This window comes from Pelodiscus sinensis, chromosome 18 (genome assembly GCF_049634645.1).
Source record: "Pelodiscus sinensis isolate JC-2024 chromosome 18, ASM4963464v1, whole genome shotgun sequence".
NCBI classification, from domain to species: Eukaryota; Metazoa; Chordata; order Testudines; family Trionychidae; genus Pelodiscus; species Pelodiscus sinensis.
Window position 1 is genome coordinate 1,730,034 of NC_134728.1, and position 27,060 is coordinate 1,757,093.

At 47.6% G+C, this 27,060-nt stretch overlaps 1 protein-coding gene across 5 annotated transcripts in view; it reads right to left on the reverse strand.

Moving 5' to 3' along the window:
• TPX2 (TPX2 microtubule nucleation factor) overlaps positions 1-15,956 on the reverse strand; it is a 29,985-nt gene extending 14,029 nt beyond the window's left edge. For 2 of the 5 annotated variants that reach the window (XM_075900864.1, XM_075900862.1), the window contains exons 1-6: positions 15,806-15,956; positions 3,431-3,582; positions 3,028-3,150; positions 1,211-1,334; positions 659-787; positions 59-103 (exon numbers count right to left, since the gene is read on the reverse strand). In XM_075900864.1, the coding sequence (XP_075756979.1) occupies positions 59-103; positions 659-787; positions 1,211-1,334; positions 3,028-3,150; positions 3,431-3,530 (521 nt within the window). In that variant the 5' untranslated portion in view covers positions 3,531-3,582; positions 15,806-15,956. Of the gene's footprint in view, positions 1-58; positions 104-658; positions 788-1,210; positions 1,335-3,027; positions 3,151-3,430; positions 3,583-15,729 lie in introns of all 5 variants that reach the window. The other 3 variants (XM_075900866.1, XM_075900865.1, XM_075900863.1) reach the window with 2 other exon arrangements.
• Between the last annotated feature and the right edge of the window lie 11,104 nt (positions 15,957-27,060).

Below are 27,060 nucleotides of genomic sequence, written 5' to 3' on the forward strand. Positions count from 1 at the left end.
CTCTGGGCATTCCAAACCTTCACCACTGATCTGAAGATAACCCAAGGAAGAGCCTTACCTGGCCATACTGGCTGGCACAGCTTTCCCTGGTACTCTGTTAAAGCTGCAGAAGGGAAGACTAATTACTGAAGTTTCAGAATTTAGCTTTGCCTTCCTGGAAGGGCTGTGATCTAGATCCTGTTAGTAGTCCCTTCCTATTTGAGGCATAATCCCATTCCCATCCAGTGGCAATTGTCTAATGTATTGTGTTCTATATGCTAGGATTTTGCACCAAGTGGAGTCCTATATAAGCAGGATTGGAGAAACATTCTCCTTTCCTAGTTCAGAATTGCTCATCTCCACCCTCATGGGCAGCATGAATGAAGTGAGAGAATTCACTATCATTCTGGGCCCTGTGCTTAATTAGTGCACAAAACTGCATGACTCACTTTCTCCTCACACCTTCACACCAGCAAGCCTACTTACATTTGGAAAAAACCCACGTCACCAGATTCCTGTGTTATGGGATTGATATTGTGAACCAGATCTCCACCACTTCTACCTAAGCCTCCAAGTCCACCTCATCTAGGATGGAACTTATTCAGAAGCATGGTCTCTGAACTGGAGAGAAATAGCAGCTCTCCCGCCCTCAGCCCCAAAGACAACTCTGGCAATGTACATTTTCTGTTTTTTGGTGGGTGGATCTTCCTCCTTGGTGGATGGGACTGGGCATCTCTCTCTGATTCTGGCTTGCTGTTGGCGTTGCTGGGCATTCTTCTGCTGTGAGGAGAGTCTTTTGGATCGTGTCCTGAAGCAAAAAATTGAGTCAGCTCTCCCATGTGATCTTCAGGAAGAAGAGACAGTTCCATACAACCTATTTCAATATCTGCTAGTAAGTCACAAATTCAGACGGCACTATATACAGACCTGCTTCAGAGGAGACTAACAGCAGTTAATTGTTACAATGCTAATTGAAAACCTAATCAGAGGCATTTAGTCTAGACGTACCCTAAGGCTCACTTGCAACCTGGGCTACACAAGGGCTTTGTGCCGCTGCATGTAGTGGGTGAAGACTATGCCAATCTCCAGTTCTATCAAAACAGGACCTTCATGAAGAGGGGATATGGTATGCCATTACCACTCAGCTAGCTCAGCACACATCTTGGGCATGCAGGTAACAGTCATCACCAGGCTTCACATGGGGCTTGGTTAAGCAGACACGCTTTCTTACCTTTGAGAAGCCCCGGAAAGAGCAGGAGCTGAAGCATTTTCTGATTGGACTCTCCAGGCTGCTAGCGAGCCAACAATGTTCTGCTTTGGCTGCCCCATTTCTCCCTCCATCTTATGGTTTTCACCTACATGAAGAGACAGGGAAGCTAGTATCTGCTTTTGAGAAAGTGAAGGCTATAACTACACTAAAGAGCTTTCAGTGGCTAAACGGCACTGAGTAGCCTCAACCAGAGTAGCTCTGGGTGTCACTTCAATAAAGATGAGGACTAAAGATACTGTCCAGAAAGGAGCAACAACAATTAATGGTCAAGAAAACATGACCTATGAGGCAAAACTGGAAAAAAGTTGGGCTTGTTCAGTCTGGAGAGACTCCAGAGGGGACAACTGCTTTCAAGTACCTAAAAGGTTGTTACAAGGAAGAAGAAAAATTGTTCTTAACTTTAAGGACAGGACAAGCAGCAATGGGTTTAAATTGCAGCAAGGGATGTTTAGGTTGGACATGAGGAAAAGCTTCCTACCTGTCCGGGTGGTTAAGCACTAGAATAAATTGCCTGGGGAGATTATGGAATCTCAGCATGTTAAAACACCCAAGGGATGGTCTAAATCAGCGGTGGGCAACCTGTGGCCTAATGATATTCTAGGTGTAGGCCGTGAGACATTTTCTTAACCCTGCACACAGGCAACAGTAAACCAGTAGAATTTGATTACATCTGTGTAGCTTTTTCTTGGCAGTATTAAAGTGACACTTACACTTGCTTTATATGAAGGGAGGTGTATGCTAGTTGCTTATAACAGCCTGTGTACTCCCTCTGCATCCAAAGTGCTGCTATGGTTCAGTCAGCACAAACTGCAAATTCTAGGTATGCAAATGCAGTTAGCAAAACTAGGTTATCCTGGGAGACCAACTTGGTTACGACAGTCTTGCAGCCCATTGAGATGAAGCAAGGCCTGTCATGCGGCCAGCTAGCCTAGGTTGTCCATCACTGGTCTAGACAATACTTACTCCTGCGCTCCTTGTAGGAGACTGGATTTGATGACCTCTTAAGGTCCCTTCCAGTCCTATGAAGAGTTCCAAAACTAGGATATTCCACACTTTTCTGGAGGCAGTCTATTGGTAGCATTTCCCAGACCCCATCAACAGGGGAATAATATTACTCTAGAAAGTGTGTTTATAAGGTTAAAATTTTACACCTGCCCAAGACAGCATAGCTTTCTATAAATCACTTCAGTTGAGTTCTGATGCTAGATTGTAAACAAAAGAAAAAAGTTGAACAGAACCCCAGAAGCAAAAGGGTTTGAGAGATCTCTCAAAGCTGAACAGTGGAGAGGCAGGACTGAATCCAGAGTCTGCTCAGAAGATAAATCTAACAAGGCAGGAAGAAATTTCGTACCTCAGTGCATTTCTAAAACTTTGCTCATGACAAGACTGGTAAGTCTGCAAGCTTCTGAGAAGGCCATAAACTCAGAATCGTGCTTGGACTTAGCCATTATGTCACTTGGTGTTAGTGTCTCATCTTCTAGTGCAAGAGTTCTCAAACTATGGGTTGGGATGCTAAAGTGGGTTGCAACAGCTGACAGACTTGCTGGGGCCCAGGACTGAAGTCCACTACCCAGGGCCAAAACCAGAGAGCTTGAGCTGTGGCCCCATATCCATCCCCCAGAGTGGTGGGACTCAGTCTTTGGCCTCCCGCTCAGGTCAGTGTCGCTCAGACATCAGCGATTGTATTTTTTTTATTGTGAGAATTGGGTTGGGTACAATGACGTCTGAGCACCCTGTTTTAGTGAATGGAGGTTATTTTCAGAATTGTGCCAACTTACTGGATTTGACCATTGGTGAAACAATAGCTTGTGGAAGATTAGACTTTTCAAAGTCTATCTTGCAGCACAAGCCTGTTGCCATGTTCTCCGCAGGAGGGACATTCTCTATGCTTGCTTTCAGGTCTGTGAAAGAGTAAACACTGTCAACACATATTCTATATTAAGCACCTATAACAAAACCACATGGTATGCAAGTAATTATGATGTTAGTTAAGCCTGTCATCAACTCGCTAGTTCTTAATCAGGGATAGAACTTCACTGTACTTGGATTTTAGTCAGTTTACAGCACAAGTCAGCATAACCTACTTGCTATAGAAGTCAGGCCTAGTAAGGTGGAGAGATTAACCTTCCACAAAGCCTCACGTCAGCAGAAAGCAGACAGTCGCCCAACTCTGATACTCACCGAACCAGGAATCTACGTTCTGCAGGTCATCATCTTTAAGCGTCTCAAAGTTGATGAAGGTGGTTTCAGCATCATAGGTATAAGCTCTTGCATTAGACATTTTTTGCTGCAGTCGTCTGCAGAAGTCGGTCAGAGACTGCCACAAATCAGTTCTATATTATCACAGGGAAAAGAGTTTGTTTAGGTTATGTATTCTCAATTACAAGACTCGTTAGCGCTCCACACAATGAGCAGTGGAATGTTCGACCCTGAAAGCCACCAGTATCAAGCATCTCTAAAGACAGAAGGACAGAATGTAGCAGGCAAGATGCCTAATTGGGCTCAAGCACTCGAGAGCAGCTGTATCTTTTTTCATGTCAGGGTATAAGAACATAAGAACGGCCGTACTGGGTCAGACCAGTCTGCCAACAGTGGCCAGCACCAGGTGCCCCAGAGAGGGTGGCCCTGTGATGTAGTGGGGGTACCTGGCTGGTTTCTATGCGGCTGGCTCTGGGGTAACCCCCACTGGCTGCCGTGGGTACCACGACCCAGCAAAACAGGATGAGTCACTATGCAAACCAGTATGGCCAGACACCCCCCATGGAGAGGAACAAAGGAAGGTGGAATGCTGCCCTGGCTGGGGGGCAGGGCTGGAAGAGAGTTGGTTAGTGGCTGTCTGGGAGCATGGAGGAGACAGCCTAGGGAAAGGGGCTGGAGTTTAGGGGCCCGGTCTCCCCCATCTCAAGGGGGCCTGAGGCATCCTAGCCCAGCTCTAACCAGATTACATCTGTGCTGTACTGTATCCTGGAGAGACAATAAACTTCCTCTATTCCACCAGCTGGTGCAGTCTGTTTGTGCCATTTTGGGGTGCAGGAGACGGGGACCCCCAACGTGCCGTCACAGGCCCGAAGACAATGATCAAGTGATTTGTCTCCTATCATCCCTCTCCTGCCCCTGACAAACTGAGGCCAGGGACACCATTTCTATCCCCTGGCTAATAGCCTTGTATGGACCTAACCTCCATAACATTATCTAGCTTCTTTTTAAACTGTTATAGTCCTAGCCTTCACAGCCTCCTCTGGCAAGGAGTTCCACAGGTTGACTACATGCTGTGTGAAGAACTTTGTTAGTTTTAAACCTGAAACCCATTAACTTCATTTGGTGTCCTCTAGTTCTTCTATTATGGGAACTAAAATAACTTTGTTATTCACCTTCTCCACACCACTCATGATTTTAGAGACCTCTATCATAGCCCCACTCAATCTCCTCTTTTCTCAACTGAAAAGCCCCAGTCGTTTTAACCCAGTGGTCCCCAACCTTTCAAGGTTGTCGGGCGCCAGGGGGCGTGGCCGTTTGCCTGCCGGGCACCAGGGGGCGGGGACACTTGCGCCCCAGGGGTGGCCCCCCCCATAGCTGCATGCCCGGGGGCGGCCCCCTCCCCCCCATAGCTGCATGCCCGGGGGCGGTGCTCCCCCCGCCATGCGCCGCGTGCCCGGCCCCCCCCCATAACTGCATGCCCGGGGCCGGCGCTCCCCCCGCCATGCGCCCGGGGCCGGCGCTCCCCCCGCCATGCGCCGCGCGCCCGGCGCTCCCCCCGCCATGCGCCGCGCGCCCGGCGCTCCCCCCGCCATGCGCCGCGCGCCCCCATAACTGCGCGCCCGGGGCTGGCCCCCTCCCCGCCATAGCTGCATGCCCGGGGCCGGCGCTCCCCCTGCCAAGCGCCGCGCGCCCGGGGCTGGCGCTCCCCCCACCATGCGCCCGGTGCCAGGCCAGCCCAGAGCACCTGGCGGGCGCATGGAAATGCCCCCGCGGGCGCCATGGCGCCCGCGGGCACTGTGTTGGGGACCACGGTTTTAACCTCTCTTCATATGAGACCTGTTCCAAACCCCTCATCATTTTAGTTGCCCTTTTCTGAACCCTTTCCAAGGCTGCCTTATTTATTTTTAAATAAAAAGTGCTTATTTAAATAGTTACCCTCTTTAGAAAGCTTTGGAAGAATCCTGCCACTTGAATATAGGAGAAGTCCCTGAACATTACTGAATGGCTTATACTTGGGGACAATTCCAAACACTGTGCTCTCCTCAGAAGTTGTATTGCACAGCAAGGCTGGCAGCCAGTGTGCATTAGGAGTGGGTTCGTATTGCAGAGCCAGTAGCTGGCTCCAAGGAGGTAGAGTTCAATTAGTAACAAAAAGCCAATAAGCATCAGTTATTGGTAGGGATGTTAGGTAATGGTCAACTGAGCAGTCGATGAACCTAATGAGTTATCGGTTACTCAACTACTGGGGCCAGTCAGTGCACTTCAGCCCCACTCCCAAGGAGCCCCTGCCACTCTGCACTGCTATTGCTGTAGAGGCAGCAGCATGGGATGCCAGTTGGAGCTGGTCCACAAAGGGAGCCTATTTAAAAACTAGCTCCCCTCATGGACAGGTTGCCTGTCACCCTGTGCTGCTGCCTCTCAAAGGAGGCAGCATCACAGGGTGGCAGCAGCCCCTGTCTGGGGTGGGGAGGGTGTGGGAAAGATCTGAGCTCCCAGACCGAGTGCAAGCCGGAACTGAGCTGGGCTGGTGGCCAGCCTGCTAAAAAATGTACTGGCAGTAGGGGAGGGGGAGGTTTTTAGTCTATAGTATTACCTAGAACCGATAAGCAAAAGATTACTCAACTAGATTATACCCCTAGTTATTGGTTAGCCAGTTAAACTTACATCTTTACCTAGCACCACCCACATTTAAGACAAAGATTTTTCCATTCATTGCTGGCAATGGTTTTTTTTTTTTTAAAGTCATGCTCTTAATTCAGATAAAGGGAAACCCTACACTTTAGGGTGGCCAACAACCAACTTTGGAATTCTGCTACCATCTTGTAGCATTAGCATCTCTGTTAAAGTACTCAGCATGCAACATTCACTCAGTACAGCCATGCCCTCGTACAATGTTTAATTACTAAACTACAGAAACAGATGCTGCAATAGCTAGTTAAGCATTTGTACAGGTCACCAATATAAACCCATGGAGAATGCCACATCACTGCTCCCACAAGTTTGTCTGTGTATGCAGGATGCCAAAGCAGTACTGACAGTCAGCAAAAGTAGTTCCAACTTCAACTGCAATAGAAGTTGGAGACATGATACAACGCTTCAAGTTTAAGTGACAATATTAGACTCAGGGACACGAGAAAACCAAGATTGAAGTTACAATTTTACAATGCAACCTTTTAACTTTTTGCATACAAGACATTGGCCACTTTCATCACAGCTCATAGTATGGTGTAATGCAAACATTAGGACAATAAGCTGCGAGACTGTGTGGGGGTGGGAATCTTAGCCATTTGCTATATACGAACACAACCACTTCTGAGGCAGGCAATATTCTCAACCACCAGAAGTTGAACAGACCATTTTGCTGCTTAAACAAGTCAAGTATGTTTCAGTCTAGAGCAACACACACACACACACACACACACACACACACACACACACACACACACGCCTAAAAAAGGTTGGCTCCATTCAGCAGGCAGGTTTGTCTGAGCATAAATCAGAATACTATTAGCAGGTGCCATTGTAATTTACAACTCGTGGGTCCTCCCATCCAAAGTTTACTGCATACTTGAGAAACCTCCAGTTCCCCCATATGAAACTGCTGTAGCTAGGGAGAAAATTGTCATTAGAGAAGAGTCAACTACATGATTGTGGAAATGTCAGGGCAAGAGCTTAAAAAACTGATAAGAGGCAAGCAGAAAAGCAAGCCATGGCCAAAACCAACTGTAACTGAGACAGAAACATGGCTGGAATCAGATGCCTTCCTCCTACTCTTAATCAGGATTGGGTTTCTGTCAACACTACTAGCTTTTTTTTTTTTTTTTAAGTCAAGTGCGTCATCTGGATTCTTTTCCCACCCCCTCCAAACAAGCCAATCTGCCAAGCTGGAGCACCAGGCATCACATTTCACAAATATTTGTATCCAATGCAAGATTCCAGTGCCAGACTGCTGAAAAGTTATAACACCTCACTGTGAAGCCAAGTTACTTCTGTTTTTACTGTGAGAATCTAGAGCATGTTCCCTGATAATGGGGAGGCAGTTATTGAATTAGAAGTGCACATGTTTTGCAAATTTATATGGCAAAGCGAAGAGTCAGACAAGCATTAATGAAGGGGGAATGTTTTCCCAGTTGTACATAGTATGCCTCATGTTTCTTAGAAAACCAGTAGGGAGCTGCTAATTTGCCTCCAGTGAGATTGAGATATGCCATTTCCTTCTCTAACAGTTACCTCAAATTGGCATTTATGGCTCTTCTCATTCCCCACACTGTCCATTCCCAAAGTGAGTCAGGTTTATAGCAGACTAGCAGTGCACAACTTTGAGATGCCATTCTAGTAACATCAGTTTGAGCTCTAGACTCTGCTATTTGAGCCTAGGCAAATTAGTGAGTTTAAGACAATTTGGACAGTTCCCTAGAAACTTTCATTCTCGTATTCATAACCAAGAGGAGTTTGTCTTGCACAGTTCACATGGACACATGATTGGCATAAAGGCTTGCATCCCACTGCAATCTGTCCCTTTAAGACATTTGTTAAGTAGCAGAATTGGACAATTTCTTCACCCATGTGATTAGCATTGGGAAAGTGACCTGCTGATACCATTTTCAAAGGACAGTTTGTATGGTGCCAGGCATGGGGCACAATCTACCTTGCTAAATTCTCCTTCAAGGTCAGCTCAAAGAGTTGACCAGCATGCTACATTTGTGAATGATGCATATGGTTAGTTACAAAACTGCACTTCACAGAGTACCTAACAGGACAAGAATAAGTCAGGGGTCTTGAGTCATACCCCACAGGCCTTTTGAAGCCCAGCATTTCCAAAATCCAGCCAGCTCATGGCTGCTGGCCTATGAGTCCCTGTAACCCTCTCTCCCCCCCATCCAGCCCGTTCTGCCCACACCTTACCCCTTTCCAACTCTGCCCTGCCCTCTACCCCTCCCCCCCAAAACCTTCCTTCAAGACTACTCCACCCAGGGATGCAGGGACCAGCAGGAAAGTGAGCACCCCAGCTGCCTCTGCTCTGCCACCATCTCCCAGAACACCCTGGTAATGCCACTTCACCACAGCAACAGAAAGAAGAGCACCCTAACATAGGCTTGCTTGGAAAATGGCAGCGGAGCAAGCTGCTGTGTAGTTCTACTTCTCCGCAGCTCCTGCAGCTGGGGGGGGTGGGGAGGTGACCCCTGCTGCTGGCCCCAGCCAAACCTGCATACATGGGACCATCCTGTCTATAGGACAATTGGAGTGGCTGCTGCAGGGGCCCCCAAAGCACTGGGCCTGAGGCAGCCATGCTGAACAGTCCTATGAACAGGATGGCTCTGCACATGCCTCTCCTGAGCCACAGGGATGTGCCAGCAATGGCAGAGCTAGAAGCCAGGAGCCACTTTCACTGTGGTGGTGTCAGAATTCCCAGGGATGGGGGTTAAATAACTCAGGGGCAGCAGGCAGGGCTGAGGAACACATGGGCAGAACATGCAGTAACCACCCCACCCCTTGAAGTGCTGACATGGTGCCCACTAGCATTTGAAGACTGACACTGGTCCCAATGTAAATGGAGTTTGAGCCCTAGGGATGTTAGATGTCAATTAATTGACTAGCATAACCACATGAACTTAGTGTTACATGATTATTTATAGTCCATGGGGTGAGACCAGCAGCCAGTGCTCTGGGAACCACTCTGGGGGAGCCCGCCTGCCACTCCGTGCTGCTACCTCTGTATTAGAGGAGTCAGTCCCATCTGCTGCCCTGCATGGCTGCATCTGATAGAGGCAGTGGCATGGGGCAGCAGCAGTCCCTATCCATGGGGTGGACAGTTCTCTGAGCGCCATAGAGGCTGAGCCAGCATCCCACAGAGCAGCCTCTGTCCTCATTGAGCCAGGGCCCACTGCTGACAGAGGCAGCCCCTGTCTGGGGATCCCAGCTCCCTGCAGACAGGAGCCGCACTGGCATCCACAAAACTTCCCACGTGTACCAGTTCTCACCTACCCTGCCTCATCCTCCATCCTGTTGCCTATCAAAGGCAGCAGCACAGAGGTGGGGAGCAGGCAGCACCCCCCACAAATTCAGTGCTTATGGGGAACCAGCTTAAAAGCTAAGCTACGTAGGTTTGTGTAGTCTACCCCCCATCCTTTTGAGACCCCTGGTTTTTACCCCCCATCCTTTTGAGACCCCTGGTTTTTAAGTGGTGAGCTTCTGTCCCAACTAAGGACTTCCCTATGCATGGAGTTACTCATGAATAGCTATGTTGACATTTGTATTCCAAAATTTAAACAAGTGCCTTGGATTAAGATTAATTGAAACGAGGTTCTCTCTGGAATCAGAGGGCCACAATTCATCAGGAGAAACTCTTGCACTTTAAACCAAACCTTCGGCATTCTGAGTCGCTTTCAAGCACAGATCGGTCCTAAAAGAATGCTAGTCCATGCAGAGTTCAGCCCAGCTTCCCAGAGAACTAATGAATTACATAAAACAGCTAAGGTGGTAAAAAGAATAAAGTGAAAAGTTTTGTAGACAGAGTAGGCTAGTGCAGACTAAAGATGACTGAGGGTTCTCCAGAGAAGCATAAAGCCAAACAATGTGAGAAATGAGATTCAGTTTTGATTAATAAAATGCCAAGGAATAATTCACAATACACAAGTATGTGCTAGCCTAACCAGTTCTCATGAGCAGCTGCAGACCAGTAGTCAAAAAGTTGTACAATGCTAGGCTGTACACAGAATGGAACAGAAGTATTAATGTTTCTATATCAATCAAGTGATATGTACACAGTTCACACATTATTTCTGGCATCTTATGAAAATAAAGTTTGAGACAATGAAGACTAGTAGCAACAAAATAATTTGAAGGGAAACTGAAAAGATTTGAACTTGGAAGAAGCTACAGGTAGTCAAAATGAGTAGTAGAGGAGGTAAATCTAATTCTCCTATTAACTGTCTCAAGATGAACAAGGGCTCCATTCAATGCATTAGCATGTGGAACTTGTCAATTACTTTTTATAGTGATAAGTGCTTAGCAAGATAGACTAGAACATGCACAATTATATTCCCAGATAAAGATTTGCCATACACATCATCCTGCTTAAGAGCATAAGTCATGCCAGGTCGTTAGGCAGATGGGCACAGTGGAGGATGCTAGAATGTCCTCTGAAGCATCTAGCATTGGCTTCTTTTGAGGGCACTGGCTATTGCTGAAATTGACCATTGTTCTTACCCAGTGTCAATTTCCATGTAGCAGAGTTCACATGCCAGCTCTCATTTCATTTAACTGATGTTTCTTGAAGATTAGTTTGTGCAATTTTAGAGAGAACAGCCTATGATTAACTGAATTAATCTAAAGATCTCAACATCAAGCCTGTTGGCGTATATAGACTGTGCTTTCTGCATTTTGGCATTCTGAGAACACCAAGCTTTTATAAGTTTCAAACCTTTCCATAACATGATACAGTACTGTTTCTATAACTAGCAGAGGATAGTTTCCCACAATAGCAGCATCAGTAAGAACTCCTTGCCATGGAAGCCTTTGTCTGACATTCACAAATGGGCTCTCCCCTCATCCTTCTCCAAATGCAGAGCTTTACTGTTACATTGCCCAGCTGTACAATTCTCTGAACATTTGGGTTTGATATTTTCCCTCTTTTCATATTCTAGAGATCTTGCCTGCCTGTGAACTAGCTGGAGGGGAGCCAGGGTGCCATACTTCTGTAGTAACATGACTAAGAGCAGCTACAAATAGAGCAGGTCTTGCATGACCTCTGTCCCCAGTCCACAAATCCCAAACAGATACCTTAATATTTATGCACATGTAGACTTCTGTTCAGACCCATAAGCATTAAGATTCCTTTTTATTAGTAAAAGAATGGGACAATCATAGGCTTTCAACTGAAACAGAATTTGTTTTAATATAGCCACTGAAATCACCCAACCACCCTGCTGTTCAAAGATGGATAAACAAAAAGAAATATCAATTTAGCAGTTTTCACTTTTTCCCTTTCCATCTATTCCCCCACTTCCTCAGCCTATGACTTGCAAAACTACTCCCTCTGACTGAGCAGCTCACATGCTCAATTTAGTCCCGAGTCTATATCCAGAAGTCTGAGACAGTGTGGGGGCGGTAGCCAGCTCCCAGGGAGCTGGCTGCCACCCCATGCTGCTGCCTCTGTGTCAGAGGCAGCAGTACAGGGCAGCAGCCAGCTCCTGGGGACCAGGGCCAGCAGGCAGAGCCAGGCTGCTGGAAGCTGCCTGTGACATCATGGGGGCGCTGTCTGTCTTGTAACCCAGTAGCACTTCATAGACTAACACCACATGCAGGTAAACAAAGGGAATACATACATAGCACTTTAAAGACTAACAAAATAGTTTTAGGTGATGAGCTCTCCTGAGGCAGACCCACTTCTTCTGAAAGTGAGTTGTCATGACCATATACAAAGGAATACAAAAAAGTTAACAAATTATGTACTAACAAATGAGATATTAGAACAGAAGGTGGGGGTGAGGGGGCAAGGAAGAGAAGGAAGGAGGAAATCTTACTGTAAACCAATAAGTGGCTAATCTGGAGTTACTACAACTACCAATAGGTGGGGAGGCAGTCTTTGTAATGTGTAAGGTAATTAGCATCTTTATTAGGGCCTGTTTGGAAAGTGTGGAATTTAAGCATGAATAAAAGTTCTGAAGTCTCTCTAATCTGGTGTTGAAGTATCTTCAGTAAGACACTCGCTGTCAGGTCTTTAAGGGAATGGCCAGTTGGAAAAACCTGTTAGTCAACATTTTAATCTATGTTATTTGTGGGCATTAATTCTTTGGCAAAGTGACTGAGCAGTTTGTCCATTATACATTGCAGAGGGACATTGCTAGCACATGACAGCATAAGCCACATTGCTGGACATACAGGAATATGAGCCCTGGATCATATAACTGACATGGTTAGGTCCAGTAATGGTGTCTCCAGAGTAAATATGTGAACAAAGTTTGCAGTGGGTTTTGTTGCAAGGGAAAGTTCCAGGGTTAGTATTAATGTGGTATGCCCTATGTTAGTAAGAATCTTTGAGATTAGGTGGCTGTCTGTAGGAGAGTATAGGTCTACCACCCAGAGCCTCTCAGAGTATAGTATCCTGTTCCAGCATTGGTTGTAGGTTATTGATAATAACTGGCCATCTGAAGTGGGTTGTGGCCACGAAAGTTCATGACAACATCTACATGTTTTGTTAGTCTATGAAGTGCTACCAGACCATTTGTTGTTTTAAGTTTATCCTGTACAGACTGACTCCTCTACCCCCTGAAGCTTGTAACCCCATGTTCTCCTGGCTGCGTTCATTCACCCCACATGTGTATTGGCCCAGACACCTAGTCCCAGCCTCAGCAGATAACCCAGAGACAATAGAATAGGGTTTCCCAACCTATGGGTCAGGATCCAAACATGGGTCACCATTACATTTCAAAAGGGTTACCAAGAGTCTCCTCAGGTGGCTCTTCCCCCTCTCCTCCTCCCATTTTTGAATATCCTTTGGTTACCAACTGGAAAAGATTGGGAACTGCTGCAACAGAAGATAGGTGGAGATGGCCACCTGGCTGGGGGTTAGGGGCTGGGAGCTGAGTCAGTCTGGGCTGGGGGATGCATGAGGAAAGCAGACTAAGTCCAAGATGGGGAGAAGAGGGGATCAGGGGCCCATGAACCCCTTCCCCCAAGAGGAATAAGGCAGGCTGCCCTGTCTCCTATGGTAACACGGGCCCTAAGCTACACCGTGTCTGAGAACTAATAAACCTTCTACTCTACTGGCTGAGTGTCACATCCAGCAGATGGGGGTGCAGGGTTGGGGACCCTGATGCATTGTCACATTGCCTTAAAGCCAACTTCCAGCTCACTGCCTCCAGGGAGCAGATGCATGTAACAGCTGAGTTTAGTGGTAACAATTACCGGCTTTGACATTTCTAACTTCAGCTTCATTATGGGTTAAATATAAAAAGGCTTTTCTGGGTTAGTATGGGAACCTACAATTTATAAGATTGTTTCTATGGAAAAATGCTTTTCAAGTCAGAATGTAAAATCCCATTTAATCAGTTAATTGGTTAAACGTAAAGGTGAGGCTTACTGATTAACTGGTTAAACCTTCACATCTCTAGGGGGCACGTGGTTACCTGCCACTACACTCCCCCATTTCTGCAAACAGAGCTGTGCAGCCTGAAGGAGGCAATATATGGATACTCCTGACTCTGTAGCTGAATGGGTCCTGAATGCCCCCCTGCTGCCCCCTTCTGTGGTCTGGGAGCCTTCCTGTTCCCAAGGCAGGGCTGGGTAAATAAGGGCCAGGAAAAGGAGTGAGAAAGAGGCAGTACAATAGGGAAGGGGAAGGAAAGGTGACAAGTTGTGCAGGGAAGTAGGAGCTTGGCACACAGCATCCCCCTCAGTATGAGCTGGGGTTTCCCCATTAAGCAAGCCCATTTAACCCTCACCATGATGAGCTCTTACGTATGGACTCTCTCTTCTCCCCCAAACAAGCCAGCCAGCTTAATCCTGCTAAGCACCAACCAGCTGCAACCGGGTCCCCATCTCCACACCATCAAGCCCTATTCCATGCACACCCATCTCCCTGCCCGTCTTCCCCCCCCACCCGCCCCCCTTGTCCCCACAGCCCAACCTGTAACAGTATGGCTTTTCTGTAGCCATGTTGGAAGGCCTGAACCAGAGCCGCCTTCTGCAGCCAAACTGAAGAGTAGCAGCCATTACTGTAAGGTCTGGGGTCACCTACTCTCAGTTCCATCTAAATTGTATTACAGTGTCACACCAGGTTGTGAGGAGGGGACTTTGCCCTGATAGGTCCCCCACTGTCAAATAAAGAAACAGATCACAAGATGGGTAAAGAACAAAGCTTGAAGTCACACCCTTCTGCTTATCAATAGAGGATGTTGTGGAATCTTTATCCTATGATCATTGTCACTACACTTTACATTATTTGTTGAGCCCTGCCTATAAACAATAGGAATCTACTCGCCCATGGCGAGTAGATTACAACCTGGAAGAGCCAGCGCAGAGCAAACTGCGCACCTGGCAAGCCCTGTTTATATGCACATAACAGACAGACTCTGAGAAAGCTGTTGCTTGCATTTCAGACAGAATGACCATTCGCTCAGTGACCTTAAAACATGCATTTGCTTCAGAGAGATTTTAACGCCAGACTTCAAAGAGAAGCTCCAGAATTGTCATTCTTGCTTAAATTTGACACTACATATGGTCTCAAAGATGCTAATTATCTCACCTATTACAAAGATAGCTTCCGCAATCATCACCCCCTAATGTCATTACCTCACAGACACTAACCTTCCCCCCTCGCCCCCACTGTTCTAAAATTTGATGTATCAATTTTATGTGTTCACTTCTTTTATTGTATCACTTTGGTATATACGTTCATGCCAATTTTCTTCCACACATTGATCTGAGGAAGAGGGTCTGGCCCACGAAAGCTCATCACCTACTAAACCATCTTGTTAGTCTTTTCAAGTGCTACATAGTGCTGCCCTTTGTTTCAGCTAGGCCAATCTGTAATTGGAGATAAGGTTAGTGTCTGTGAGGTAATGACATAGGGGGTGATATCAGAGGCAGCAGCACAGGGTGGCAGGTGAACGCCAGTAAACTTATATTACTGGTTTATAAATCAGCTTTCCTTGCAGAGCAGCTCCTGATGCTGCTCCAGGATGGTCTCTGATAGAGGCAACAGCAGGGGGGTTCCTGGGAGTGGGGCCAAGAGCAGACTGGCTGCCAGCCCCAGGCACTACTGAAGAGTTGCAGAACCTCTGCCCACCATCCCTACCTCGCACTAGCACGTCCCCCGAAGCGGACCCAATTCGAAGTGTCTGCATTGTGTTTCCACCGCAAAATCGCCTAAGCCACAGCCTGGGCGCTGGGATACTCCCCTCAGCACGTCGGGAATTGCCCTCGGGCGGCTGCTCCGCCAGAGCGAGGACAACCGGGAGCCCCCGAAAGAACCGCCCCCCCACACCCCGCTTGTCGCCTGCCAATCCCCGCTACAGCCCAGCCCCCACCTGGTCCGCGGGGAGCGAGAAAGCTGCCCCCCCCCCCAGCCGCTCGGAGGCGAGCTCCGCGGAGAGGAGACCCAGGAAGCGCCACCGCGGCCATCAGCCCCCCCCCCCCCCCATTTTGATTTGGTCAAATCTCCGGGCAAGGCGACAGCTGAGGCGGGCGGGAGTCCCGGGGCGGAGACCCCCCCCCCAGCACCCTGAGGCGCGCTGGCCCTCCCCGGCCCAGCCCAGCGGCCCCCCGGTGCAACTCACCAGCCCCCTCCTCACGGCGGGAAGCCCGCTCCGGCGAAGGGCCCCTCCCCGCGGCGCCAGCAAGGCCGAAACTTACCACCCACGAGCGCGCGCCTCCTCACAAACAGCTCTAGCACCCAGCGCCGCCGTTAACGGTTTTGAACAGGCGTCGCTGGTCCAAACTCACCAATCCCCGCCGGCCGCCGGCCCGGACGTGCGCGCAGATTGGACGAGCCGCGGGCAGGGGCGGGAACAGTCCCGAGTACCCGGATATCAACCACCCCGCCCCTGCTCTGCCCTGAAGCCAACCAACGGCCGGCGAGCCTGGGAACTACACCTCCCAGAAAGCCGCGGGCACCGCAGTGCGTGACCAATCAGCGGCGGGACTAAAGTTTGAACTGTTGAGACGGAGCAGCCAATCACCTTTCAACACGGGAGGCGCGGTTTGATTACATTCTCGAGGAAGGGCACGTGGTGTGGGCGCAGCTGGTAGAAGACAGGGCAGGCAGGCGGAGATAGCGGTCCTCGCGCGAGTCGGCCCGCGCACCGTTCCCTTAGGGGCTGCACCTCAAGCCTCTAATCCCTCCTAGAACCTGCACCCCAACCCTGAGCCCCTCCCACACCCCGAGCCCCTCCCACACCCTGCACCCCAACACAGCCCCCTGCACTCCAAATTCCGCCTAGAGCCTGCACCCCAACCCTGAGCCCCTCCTGCACCCCGACCCTGAACCCCTCCCACACCCTAAACCCCTCCCACACCTTACTGCCCAACCCCTACTCCTGAGTTCCTCCAACACCCTGCACCCCAACACAGCCCCCTGCACCCCAAATTTCTCCTAGAGCCTGCACCCCAGCCTCCTACTAGATCTGCACCCCTAAACTGGAACAATGGAATTCCCTCCACATAAAAAGCCCTGCGGGTTCCTCCATTTTGTCTTCAATCTAGCTAATTGCTCATGATGGATGTCCATACTGAGAGGTCATCATCCATTCCAGATGCCATTTTGCAATGATTGGTTTAGCTCAAACGAAATACAGGACTATGTAGCACTTTAAAGACTAACAAGATGGTTTATTATATGATGAGCTTTCATGGGCCAGACCCCCTTCCTCAGATCAAATAGTGGAAGAAAATAATCACAACCATATACAGGCAGTCCCCGGGTTACATGGATCCGACTTACATCAGATCCCTACTTACAAATGGGGTGAGGCAACCCCGCACTAGCTGCTTCCCCCCAGCAGACTAGGGAGACACGAAGCTAGCGCCGCCCCCAGCAGACCAGGGAGACGCGGAGTGGCTTTTCTCAGCAGACACCTGTTCCCCACCAGCTCTGTGATTATTGGGGAACCAAAACATGGTCACCTGTCAGCCTTGTGCTCTTGGGGAGTCAGGGAGTGACACTCATGGAAAACCATTCCCCTCCCTCAGGCCTCTGCTAGAATCAAAGACAAAGCAATGAAAAGGCCGGGGAAGACACACCTAAACTGCTTCAGACAAGGGTGATACAATTAAGGAAACACCCCAGCCTCATTTGCATTAAAGATGGAACAGAGGGACATCTCATTAGCATACAGAATGGAGAGCAGCTCTTCCAAGGCAGGAACCGCACTGAACTATGGGACACCGAAAGCAGAGAAGCACTGCCTGATGGGAAATCCCTGCTCCAGATGCTAATGAACCCAGGCCTGCTCACACCCAAATTAATCATTATCAGACCAATTCTAGTAACGATCCTATTGACATCTAAAATACTGAAACTGCCAAGTTGCATTGTGAGCTCGTTCAAGGAACATCACCCATAACCAGGTGTGATCAGTCTCTATTGTCTCTCCTCTTTCTCTTTGAACTATCTCTATAAAACTCCTATCCTTGCCCCAAGAAAACTGTTCTGATACCTGGACTTAAACTGCATCAGTTCCATTGAGACTTCTTCATCTCCTGTCTGATCGTGCTGGGGGCTCTGTCCTGCTTTTCTCCTGCCCTCTGGACCCCCGGCTACCGTCATCATCTGGGAACCCTGATCAGTGCAAGCTCCGTGGAGTGGAGTGGTGAGGTCTCTCTCTCTCTCTCTCTCTCTCTCAACTATCTCTCTAAGCATAGCCTCCTGACCCTGCCCTATGTAAACTGTTATATGGTTACCTAACATTTGTAATCAGCTTCAATTTAGATTTAATATTGTAATTGTTAGATTTAATATTGTAACTGTTTGATATCTATTCACTACTCAGAAATAAATCACTTTCATTGTTAAACTGGTTGCTTCTCTCTCTTTCTTTCTCTTTTGCTCACTCTTCCTTAAGGGGTGTTGTTTTGGCTTCCCCATTCGCTCTGCAACAACGCTTCTTGTACCCAAGCAAAAGATCCCTGTAGTGCCCAAAATCCTGTGGGGTTTGCTCATCGTGTGGTTTACCAGTGAATGACTGTGGTGTGAAAGTGGGGATAGGGGGTGCTGAACCTGGGGGCTTATGAGGATAGCAGCTTAAAGTGCTGTTTAATCCAGCCCACGGAGTCCAAAGGCACATGAGGGTGCAGTGTGGCATTGCTGTGAAACCCAGCCAGCTGAGTCCAGGGACATATGAGGGGGTCAGCTTGTGAGTGCTGAGTACCCAGTCCTCTCAGACGTGCTCTGTTAGTGGGTGTGAGTGTCTGTGTGTGTTGCTAAGGTGGGAAGAACCCCATCCTGAGGAACCTAGTTCCTGCAGGAGAGCTCCAGTGGGAGGGGGAATTGGCAGCAGGGAGAATTCAGCTCCATATGAGAGCCCAAGTAAGCACCAACAGCACACTGATAGAACTGTTAACCTCCCCCCAGTCCCATAAGGGTAACCCTGATAAATGAGCATACCCCAGAGTATTGGGCAAATCTGGTAACACACCTCAGCTTGAGAATAAAGGACTGAGGGAAGTGAGGTGTGGGAGAATAAAACTGAGCTCTGGAGAAATGTTTGGCCAGAGTCTCCCCTACAATATGTACCAGTTCCGACTTACATACAAATTCAACTTAAGAACAAACCTACAGTCCCTATCTTGTACGTAACCCGGGGACTGCCTGTATACCAAAGGATACAATTTTAAAAAATGAACACATATGAAAAGGACAAATCAAATTTCAGAACAGAAGGGGGATGCGGGGAGAAGGTAGATGTCTGTGAGCTAATGGTATTAGAGGTGATAATTGGGGAGGCTATCTTTGTAATGGGTAAGATAGCCAGAGTCTTTGTTGAGCCCCCCTGCGTAGAGTGTCGAATTTTAGCATGAATGACAGTTCAGAGGATTCCCTTTCAAGTGCAGATTTAAAAGGCTTCTGAAGCAGGATGCAGGTAATTAAGTCGTTGAGACTGTCCTTTCTGGTTGAAATGGCAAGAAACTGTTTTTTCTTTGTGATCCTGTCTAATATTTGTTTTGTGGGCATTGATCCTTTGGCGAAGTGTCTGAGACGTTTGTCCAATGTACATAGCAGATGGACACTTTCGGCACATGATAGCGTAAATTATATTTCTGGATGCGCAGGAATCCAGCGTTTCTTAAACTGTGTTCTGCGGCACATTGGTGTGCCACGAGGCAGTCGGAGGTGTGCCACAGAGATATGGTGACCATATGTCATAAGAACGTAAGAATGGCCATACTGGGTCAGACCAAAGGTCCATCCAGCCCAGTACGCTGTCTGCCAACAGTGGCCAATGCCAGGTGCCCCAGAGGGAGTGAATCGAACAGGTAATGATCAAGTGATCTCTCTCCTGCCATCCATCTCCACCCTCTGACAAACAGAGGCTAGGGACACCATTCCTTACCTATACTGCCTAATAGCCATTTATGGACTTAACTTCCATGAATTTATCTAGTTCTCTTTTAAACCCTGTTATAGTCCTAGCCTTCACAACCTCCTCAGGCAAGGAGTTCCACAGATTGACTATGTGTTGTGTGAAGAAGACCTTTCTTTTATTTGATTTAAACCTGCTGCCCATCAGTTTCATTTGGTGGCCCCTAGTTCTTATATTATGGGAACAAGTAAATAACTTTTCCTTATTCACTTTCTCCACACCACTCATGATTTTATAGACCTCTATCCTATCCCCCCTTAGTCTCCTCTTTTCCAAGCTGAAAAGTATTAGTTTAGCAGTTTAGTATTGTCTGCAAACTCTCTTTAATCTCTCCTCATATGGGACCCGTTCCAAAACCCTAATCATTTGAGTTGCCCTTCTCTGAACCTTTTATAATGCCAGTATATGTTTTTTGAGATGAGGAGACCACATCTGTACGCAGTATTCCAGATGTGGGCGTACCATGGATTTATATAAGGGCAATAAGATATTCTCTGTCTTATTCTCTTTCCCTTTTTTAATAATTCCTAACATCATGTTTGCTTTTTTGAGTGCCGCTGCACACTGCGTGGACGTCTTCAGAGAACTATCCACGATGACTCCAAGATCTCTTTCCTGATTAGTTGTAGCTAAATTATCCCCCATCATATTGTATGTATAGTTGGGGTTATTTTTCCCAATGTGCATTACTTTACATTTATCCACATTAAATTTCCTTTGCCATTTTGTTGCCCAATCACTTAATTTGGTGAGATCTTTTTAAAATTCTTCACAGTCTGCTTTGGTCTTAACTACCTTAAGCAGTTTAGTATTGTCTGCAAACTTTGTCACCTCATTGTTTACCCTTTTCTCCAGATCATTTATGAATATGTTGAATAGGATTGGTCCTAGGACTGACCCTTGGGGAACACCTCTAGTTACCCCTCTCCATTCTGAAAATTTACCATTTGTTCCTACCCTTTGTTTCCTGTCTTTTAACCAGTTCTCAGTCCATGAAAGGACCTTCCCTCTTTTCCCATGACAACTTCATTTACGTAAGAGCCTTTGGTGAGGGACCTTGTCAAAGGCTTTCTGGAAATCTAAGTACACTATATCTATTGGCTTCTCCTTGTCCATATATTTGTTGACCCCTTCAAAGAACTCTAATAGATTAGTAAGACATGATTTCCCTTTACAGAAACCTTGTTGTCTTTTGCCAAATTCTGTTCTTCTATGTGTCTGACAATTTTATTCTTTACTATAGTTTCAACTAATTTGCCCGGCACTGACGTTAGACTTACCGGTCTGTAATTGCCAAGATTGCCTCTAGAGCCCTTTTTAAATATTGGTGCTACATTAGCTACCTTCCAGTCATTGGGTACAAAAGCTGATTTAAAGGATAGGTTACAAACCACAGTTAATAGTTCCACCATTTCACATTTGAGTTCTTTCAGAACTCTTGGGTGAATGCCATCTGGTCCTGGTGACTTGTTACTGTTAAGTTTATCAATTATTTCCAAAACCTCCTCTCATGACACTTCAGTCTGTGACAAGTCCTCAGATTTGTCATCTTCAAAGGACAGGTCAGGTTTGAGAATCTCCCTAATATCCTCAGCTGTGAAGACTGAAGCAAAGAATTCATTTAGTTTCTCTGCAATGACTTTATTGTCTTTAAGTGCTCCTTTTGTATCTCGATCGTCCAGGGGCCCCACTGATTGCTTAGCAGGCTTCCTGCTTCTGATGTACTTAAAAAACATTTTATTATCTTTTGAGTTTTTGGCTTGCTGTTTTTCAAACTCCTTTTTGGCTTTTCTTATTACATTTTTACACTTAATTTGGCAGTGTTTATGCTCCTTTCTATTTACTTCACTAGGATTTGACTTCCACTTTTTCAAAGATGTCTTTTTATCTCTCACTGCTTCCTTTACATGGTTGTTAAGCCATGGTGGCTCTTTGTTAGCTCTTCTACTATGTTTTTTAATTTGGGGTATACATTTAAGTTGGGCCTCTATTATAGTGTCTTTGAAAAGTGTCCATGTAGCTTTCAGGGATTTTACTTTAGTCACTGTACCTTTTAATTTCTGCTTAATTAATCTCCTCATTTTTGCATAGTTCCCCTTTTTGAAATTAAATGCCACAGTGTTGGGCTGCTGAGATGTTCTTCCCACCCCAGGAATGTTAAATCTAATACATAAAGGAGAATGTTTGAATGTTTGTGCTCTAATAACTTGGACACTATAAGAGCTGCTGCAACCAAACTGTCCATGGGGTAACCTTTCCTCCAGGAGAAGGTTTTAAGGTCCTGTGGGAGGGAAGAGATGAGAGACCGATGCCTCTCCCCAAGGCTGCACGGCGCTTGGCAGTGCGGGGAGAAGTGGCTTCCCTGCCATTGCTGGAAGCATATAGAAGCCCCTCTTCAATACTGCGATTGGCTAGGGCCTGGCGTCCGACCAATGGGCAGGCAGGTTACTGCCGGGGCTTGCTCTGGGCAGGGCTGCTGTTACCACTCAGCTGCCACTTTGAAAAAAACGTCCAGAAGGAGGCGCATCGGGGACCCAGAGATGAGAGTGGGGGAGGGAGGGAATGAATGGGGCAGAAGGTGGTGAGGGGATAGGCATCAGGGAGAAAGGAGGCAGGAGCAGTGAGGGAAGGAGGAAGCACCAGGAGGGTTCAGGGGTAAGGGAAGGTGCAGGTGCCAGGGGTTCTGGGGTGAAGCAGAAGGGCAGACACCTGCAGGGGAGAGACCAGCACCAAAGGAGAGAGGGTTCGGTAGGGGCCAAACTCATACCCTATGGCTGTGGTTCTCAACTGGTGGACCATGGTGACTTTTTCGGTGGTCCACAGGAACATTGTCCAAAGTCACATAGAATCATAGAATCATAGGACTGGAAGGGACCTCGAGAGGTCATCGAGTCCAGCCCCCCGCCCTCAAGGCAGGATCAAGCTCCGTCTACACCATCCCTGACAGATGTCTATCTAACCTGTTCTTAAATATCTCCAGAGAGGGAGATTCCACCACCTCCCTTGGCAGTTTATTCCAATATTTGACCACCCTGACAGTTAGGAATTTTTTCCTAATGTCCAATCTAAACCTCCCCTGCTGCACTTTAAGCCCATTACTCCTTGTCCTGTCCTCAGAAACCAAGAGGAACAAATTTTCTCCTTCCTCCTTGTGACACCCTTTTAGATATTTGAAAACCGCTATCATGTCCCCCCTTAATCTTCTTTTTTCCAAACTAAACAAGCCCAGTTCATGAAGCCTGGCTTCATAGGTCATGTTCTCTAAACCTTTAATCATTCTTGTCGCTCTTCTCTGTACCCTTTCCAATTTCTCCACATCTTTCTTGAAATGTGGTGCCCAGAACTGGACACAGTACTCCAGCTGAGGCCTAACTAGTGCAGAGTAGAGCGGCAGAATGACTTCATGAGTTTTGCTTACAACACACCTGTTGATACAACCTAGAATCATATTTGCTTTTTTTGCAACAGCATCACACTGTTGACTCATATTCAACTTGTGGTCCACTATGACCCCTAGATCCCTTTCCGCCATGCTCCTTCCTAGCACATGGCGTGAGCAGGCACTACCATTAGGCTGTTTTACGCCGTGTTCACAAGCACATGGCACATCATAGTCACCTAGGACGCAACCGCATCGTGTTGCCAGTAACTTCCGTCTGAGGCTCTGAGCATCAGTGTAGCTACCGCTGTCGTGCTGAGTGGTTGCTGTGTCGTTCATTCTGTGCTACGTGTGCTGTTTTACAGGTGTGGTGCAGTTTGTTTATAATGGCAACGACAAGAAGAAATGTCAAGCGCAAGTATTTGGAGGACTACATCAAATTCAGCTTCACTTGTCAAGAAAAAGGCATGGATTTGCCACAATGTGTTGTTTCAAAATCTTGGGGAATGACTCAATGAAGCCGGCTAAGCTGAAACTCCATCTTGAAAAGTGTCACCCCAACTTGTTGCAAAAGGATGAAGATTATTTTGAGTGGCAGTTATAAGGTCTGAAACGGCAGCACTTCGACTCCACAAGTGCATTCTACAATAAGACAAGCAATGCAGTGCGCGCTTCCTACATTGTTGCATACAAAGTTACACAGGCCAAGAAGCCGCATACCATTGTAGAGCAACTCGTGCTCCCCTGTGCAAAAGAGATGGTGCGGCTTGTTCTTGGTGAGGAAGCAGCAAGGAAGCTGAATGATATATCTGTCTCTAACGACACACTATCGAGACGGATAAATGAGATATCACAGAACATCAGTGAACAAGTTGTGGATGAAATAAAGACGTCTCCATTGTTTACCATACAATTGGATGAATCGACCGATGTCGCATTGTGCTCTCGGCTATTGGTGTTTGCCCGATACATAACTGAGGGAGACTTCAAAGACGAGTTTCTTTTTTGTAAGACTCTTGATACCACCACAAAGGCTCAGGATATGATGGAAATTGTTAACAATTTCTTTGAAGTACGTGGTCTGGATTGGGTGTCACCACTGATGGTGCACCTGCCATGCTGAGCTCAATATTGGGCTTCCAAATGCTGGTGAAACAGCACGCTCGAATGGTAACCGGAGTTCATTGCTTCATTCATAGGGAAGCTTTGGCATCAAAAACATTGCCTGATCCACTGAACGCCGTTTTCAAAGGGTTAGTAAAAGTCATGAATCACATCAAATCATTGGCTCTGAACACCAGGCTGTTCAAAAGATTTTGCCTGGACATGGGTTCCAACTTTGATGTGTTGTTGTGCTTAAAAGAAGCACCCGGGTTATTTTTCAGGGGGATAAGGCAACACGCCACATTTATTGAACATACATAGATCAATCAATATTTATCATATGCATAAGATACATTACACTCATGCACTCTCACACACACACAAGCACACTCCATCTTGTTGTTACCAAAAGTTGCTCCCCCTAACTGCACCGGCCAGGTGAGTTAGATGGGGGAGGGGTAGAGCCGGGCTTCTGCCAATCCGGATCGATGCTCCTATGTTGACAAGACGAAAACCCGGGGTCCCTCTGCAAGATGCCTCCTATTTATTCCTCTCATGCAGCCAATTAGTCATCACATCGCCTTTCTTAATGCTAAGTCAAAGAGAGTTCTTCCAAGGTCAGGCACTTGCTGCTTGACTCCCAAGGTGTCTGTATGTCTTAATGACCTCACTTTACAGGTATTGTCTTGGATCTGGCTCCCAGACCTTCTCCTCCCTTGCAGCTGCTGCTGGAGGTGCTCACCTTTCATTCTCCATTCACACCTCATTCATTTCAACAGGACAATCAAGAAAAGGGCAGAGCTCAAAAGACATTTTTTCTTACAAGATGGAAATATCTTAATACAAAGTTATAGGAGAAATGTTACAGAGATTCTATAAGAACACTTAAGATCTTGTCCTTTTAGATATACAGGCAGTCCCTGAGTTACGCGGATCCGACTTATGTCGGATCCGCACTTATGAACGGAGCTTTCTCGCCCCGGAGCTCGCAGGCAGCGGTACCGCCCAGAGCGCAGCGGTCCCGCCACCTCGACCTCCGGGGCGAGAAAAGCTTCTCCGGGTGCCCCTGGTCTGCTGGGGACCGTCTCCAGCAGACCAGGGACACCTGGAGCAAAGCCGGGGAGGCGGAGGGGTCCCGCGCCTCTGAGGCTTTTCTCTGGCAAAGCCGGCGGGGGGGGGGAGGCGAGAGACTCCGCCGCCGCTGCCGCTTTGCTCCCGGTGCCTCTGGTCTGCTGGGGACCGTCTCCAGCAGACCAGGGACACCTGGAGCAAAGCCGGGAGGCGGAGGGGTCCCGCGCCTCTGAGGCTTTGCCAGAGCAAAGCCTCAGAGGCGCGGCACCCCGCCGCCGCTGCGGCTTTGCTCCCCGTGTCCCTGGTCTGCTGGGGGGGCGGGGCGCAGCTAGTGCCCCCCCCCAGCAGACCAGGGAGACGTGGAGCAAAGCCCCGGGCCTGTGGTAGAGCAGGTGGGGCGCTGCCGGTTGGTCCCGCAGCACCGCTCCTTGGCGCTACTGGACCAACCCGGCAGCACCCCAGCTGCTCTGCCCCAGGAGTCCTGATTCAGCCGCTGCTGATCAGTTTCAGCGGCGGCTGAATCAGGACACCTGGGGCAGAGCAGCTGGGGTGCTGCTGGGTTGGTCCAGTAGCGCCGAGGAGCGGCGATGCTACTGGACCAACCCAGCAGCACCCCAGCAGCCCTGCCCCAGGCGTCCCCAAGTCAGCCGCTGCTGAAACTGACCGGTGGCTGACTACAGGAAGCCCCTGCCCCGGGGCTTCCTGGAATCAGCCGCTGATCAGTTTCAGCAGCAGCTGACTTGGGGATGCCTGGGGTTCTTAAGTTGAATCTGTATGTAAGTCAGATCTGGCGTCCAGATTCAGCCGCTGTTGAAACCGATCAGTTTCAGCAGCGGCTGAATCTGGACGCCAGTTCCGACTTACATACAGATTCAACTTAAGAACAAACCTACAGTCCTATCTTGTACGTAACCGGGGACTGCCTGTATCCTTATTAATACAAAGTATAATATTACAGGGATTTATCCACATTGTTGCTGTTCTACGCTTCTGTATGGTGGCTCTGTAGGGAACATACTCAACAGAGTTTTTCAGTTGAGAGAGAAGTTGGATTTATTAGTCCAGGCTCAAGGGAAAGAGGAATTCCGAAATGTGCTGACACAGTCAAATTTAGAACTTGCGTATCTTGTCGATATTTTTCGAATCTTGAACAAACTGAATCTTCAGCTGCAAGGGAAAGGTGCAAATCTGTTCTCTCACCAAAGCATCGTTAAGGCTTTTCTTGATAAATTGGAACTCTGGATCATAAGAGTCGAAGGCAATACGTTGGTTCAATTTCCATATGTGGATGCCATGCTCGGGGAAAAGGAAGCCATTCGGACGCAAATTCTCGATCATTTACAGAAGCTACAAGATTAATTCCAACGATACTTTTTGGAGGTGGACAGGACAAGGGATGGATTATCTTTCGTCAGGAATCCATTTACAACAGATGTTAATAGTGTTCCAGAGGATCTGCAGGAAAAATTCTTGGATCTGAAAAATGATTTTGCGGCTCAAGACATGTACCAGCAGTCTACCATAGAGAAATTCTGGGCCAGCGTGATCAGAAGTTACCAAAATCTGTCAGCACACGCAGTCAGATTTCTTTTGCCATTTGCATCAACTTATATGTGTGAGATTGGAATTTCGTGTTTGTTGCACGTTAAGTCCAAACAGAGGAATCGGCTTGCAGTGGAAAGCAATATTCGTTGTGCATTATCAAGTACCACTCCAAACATTGAAAAGCTTGTCAGTGAGAAGAGAATCCCTAAAATTTGTTAGTAAGAAATACATTTCAAATCAAAATATTTGTTGTCTGCTCTTTTTTATCATGTCTCAAAATGGAGGTAATCCATGAAAAATTTTTGATTGGCCTGGTGGTCCGTGAACTGAAACGAGTTGAGAACCACTACCTATGGGTAAGAGGATGGTGGGAAAAGTTCTTAGAGGGGGTTACTTTTACTTCTGGTCATGTGTCCATCTTGACCCCGAGA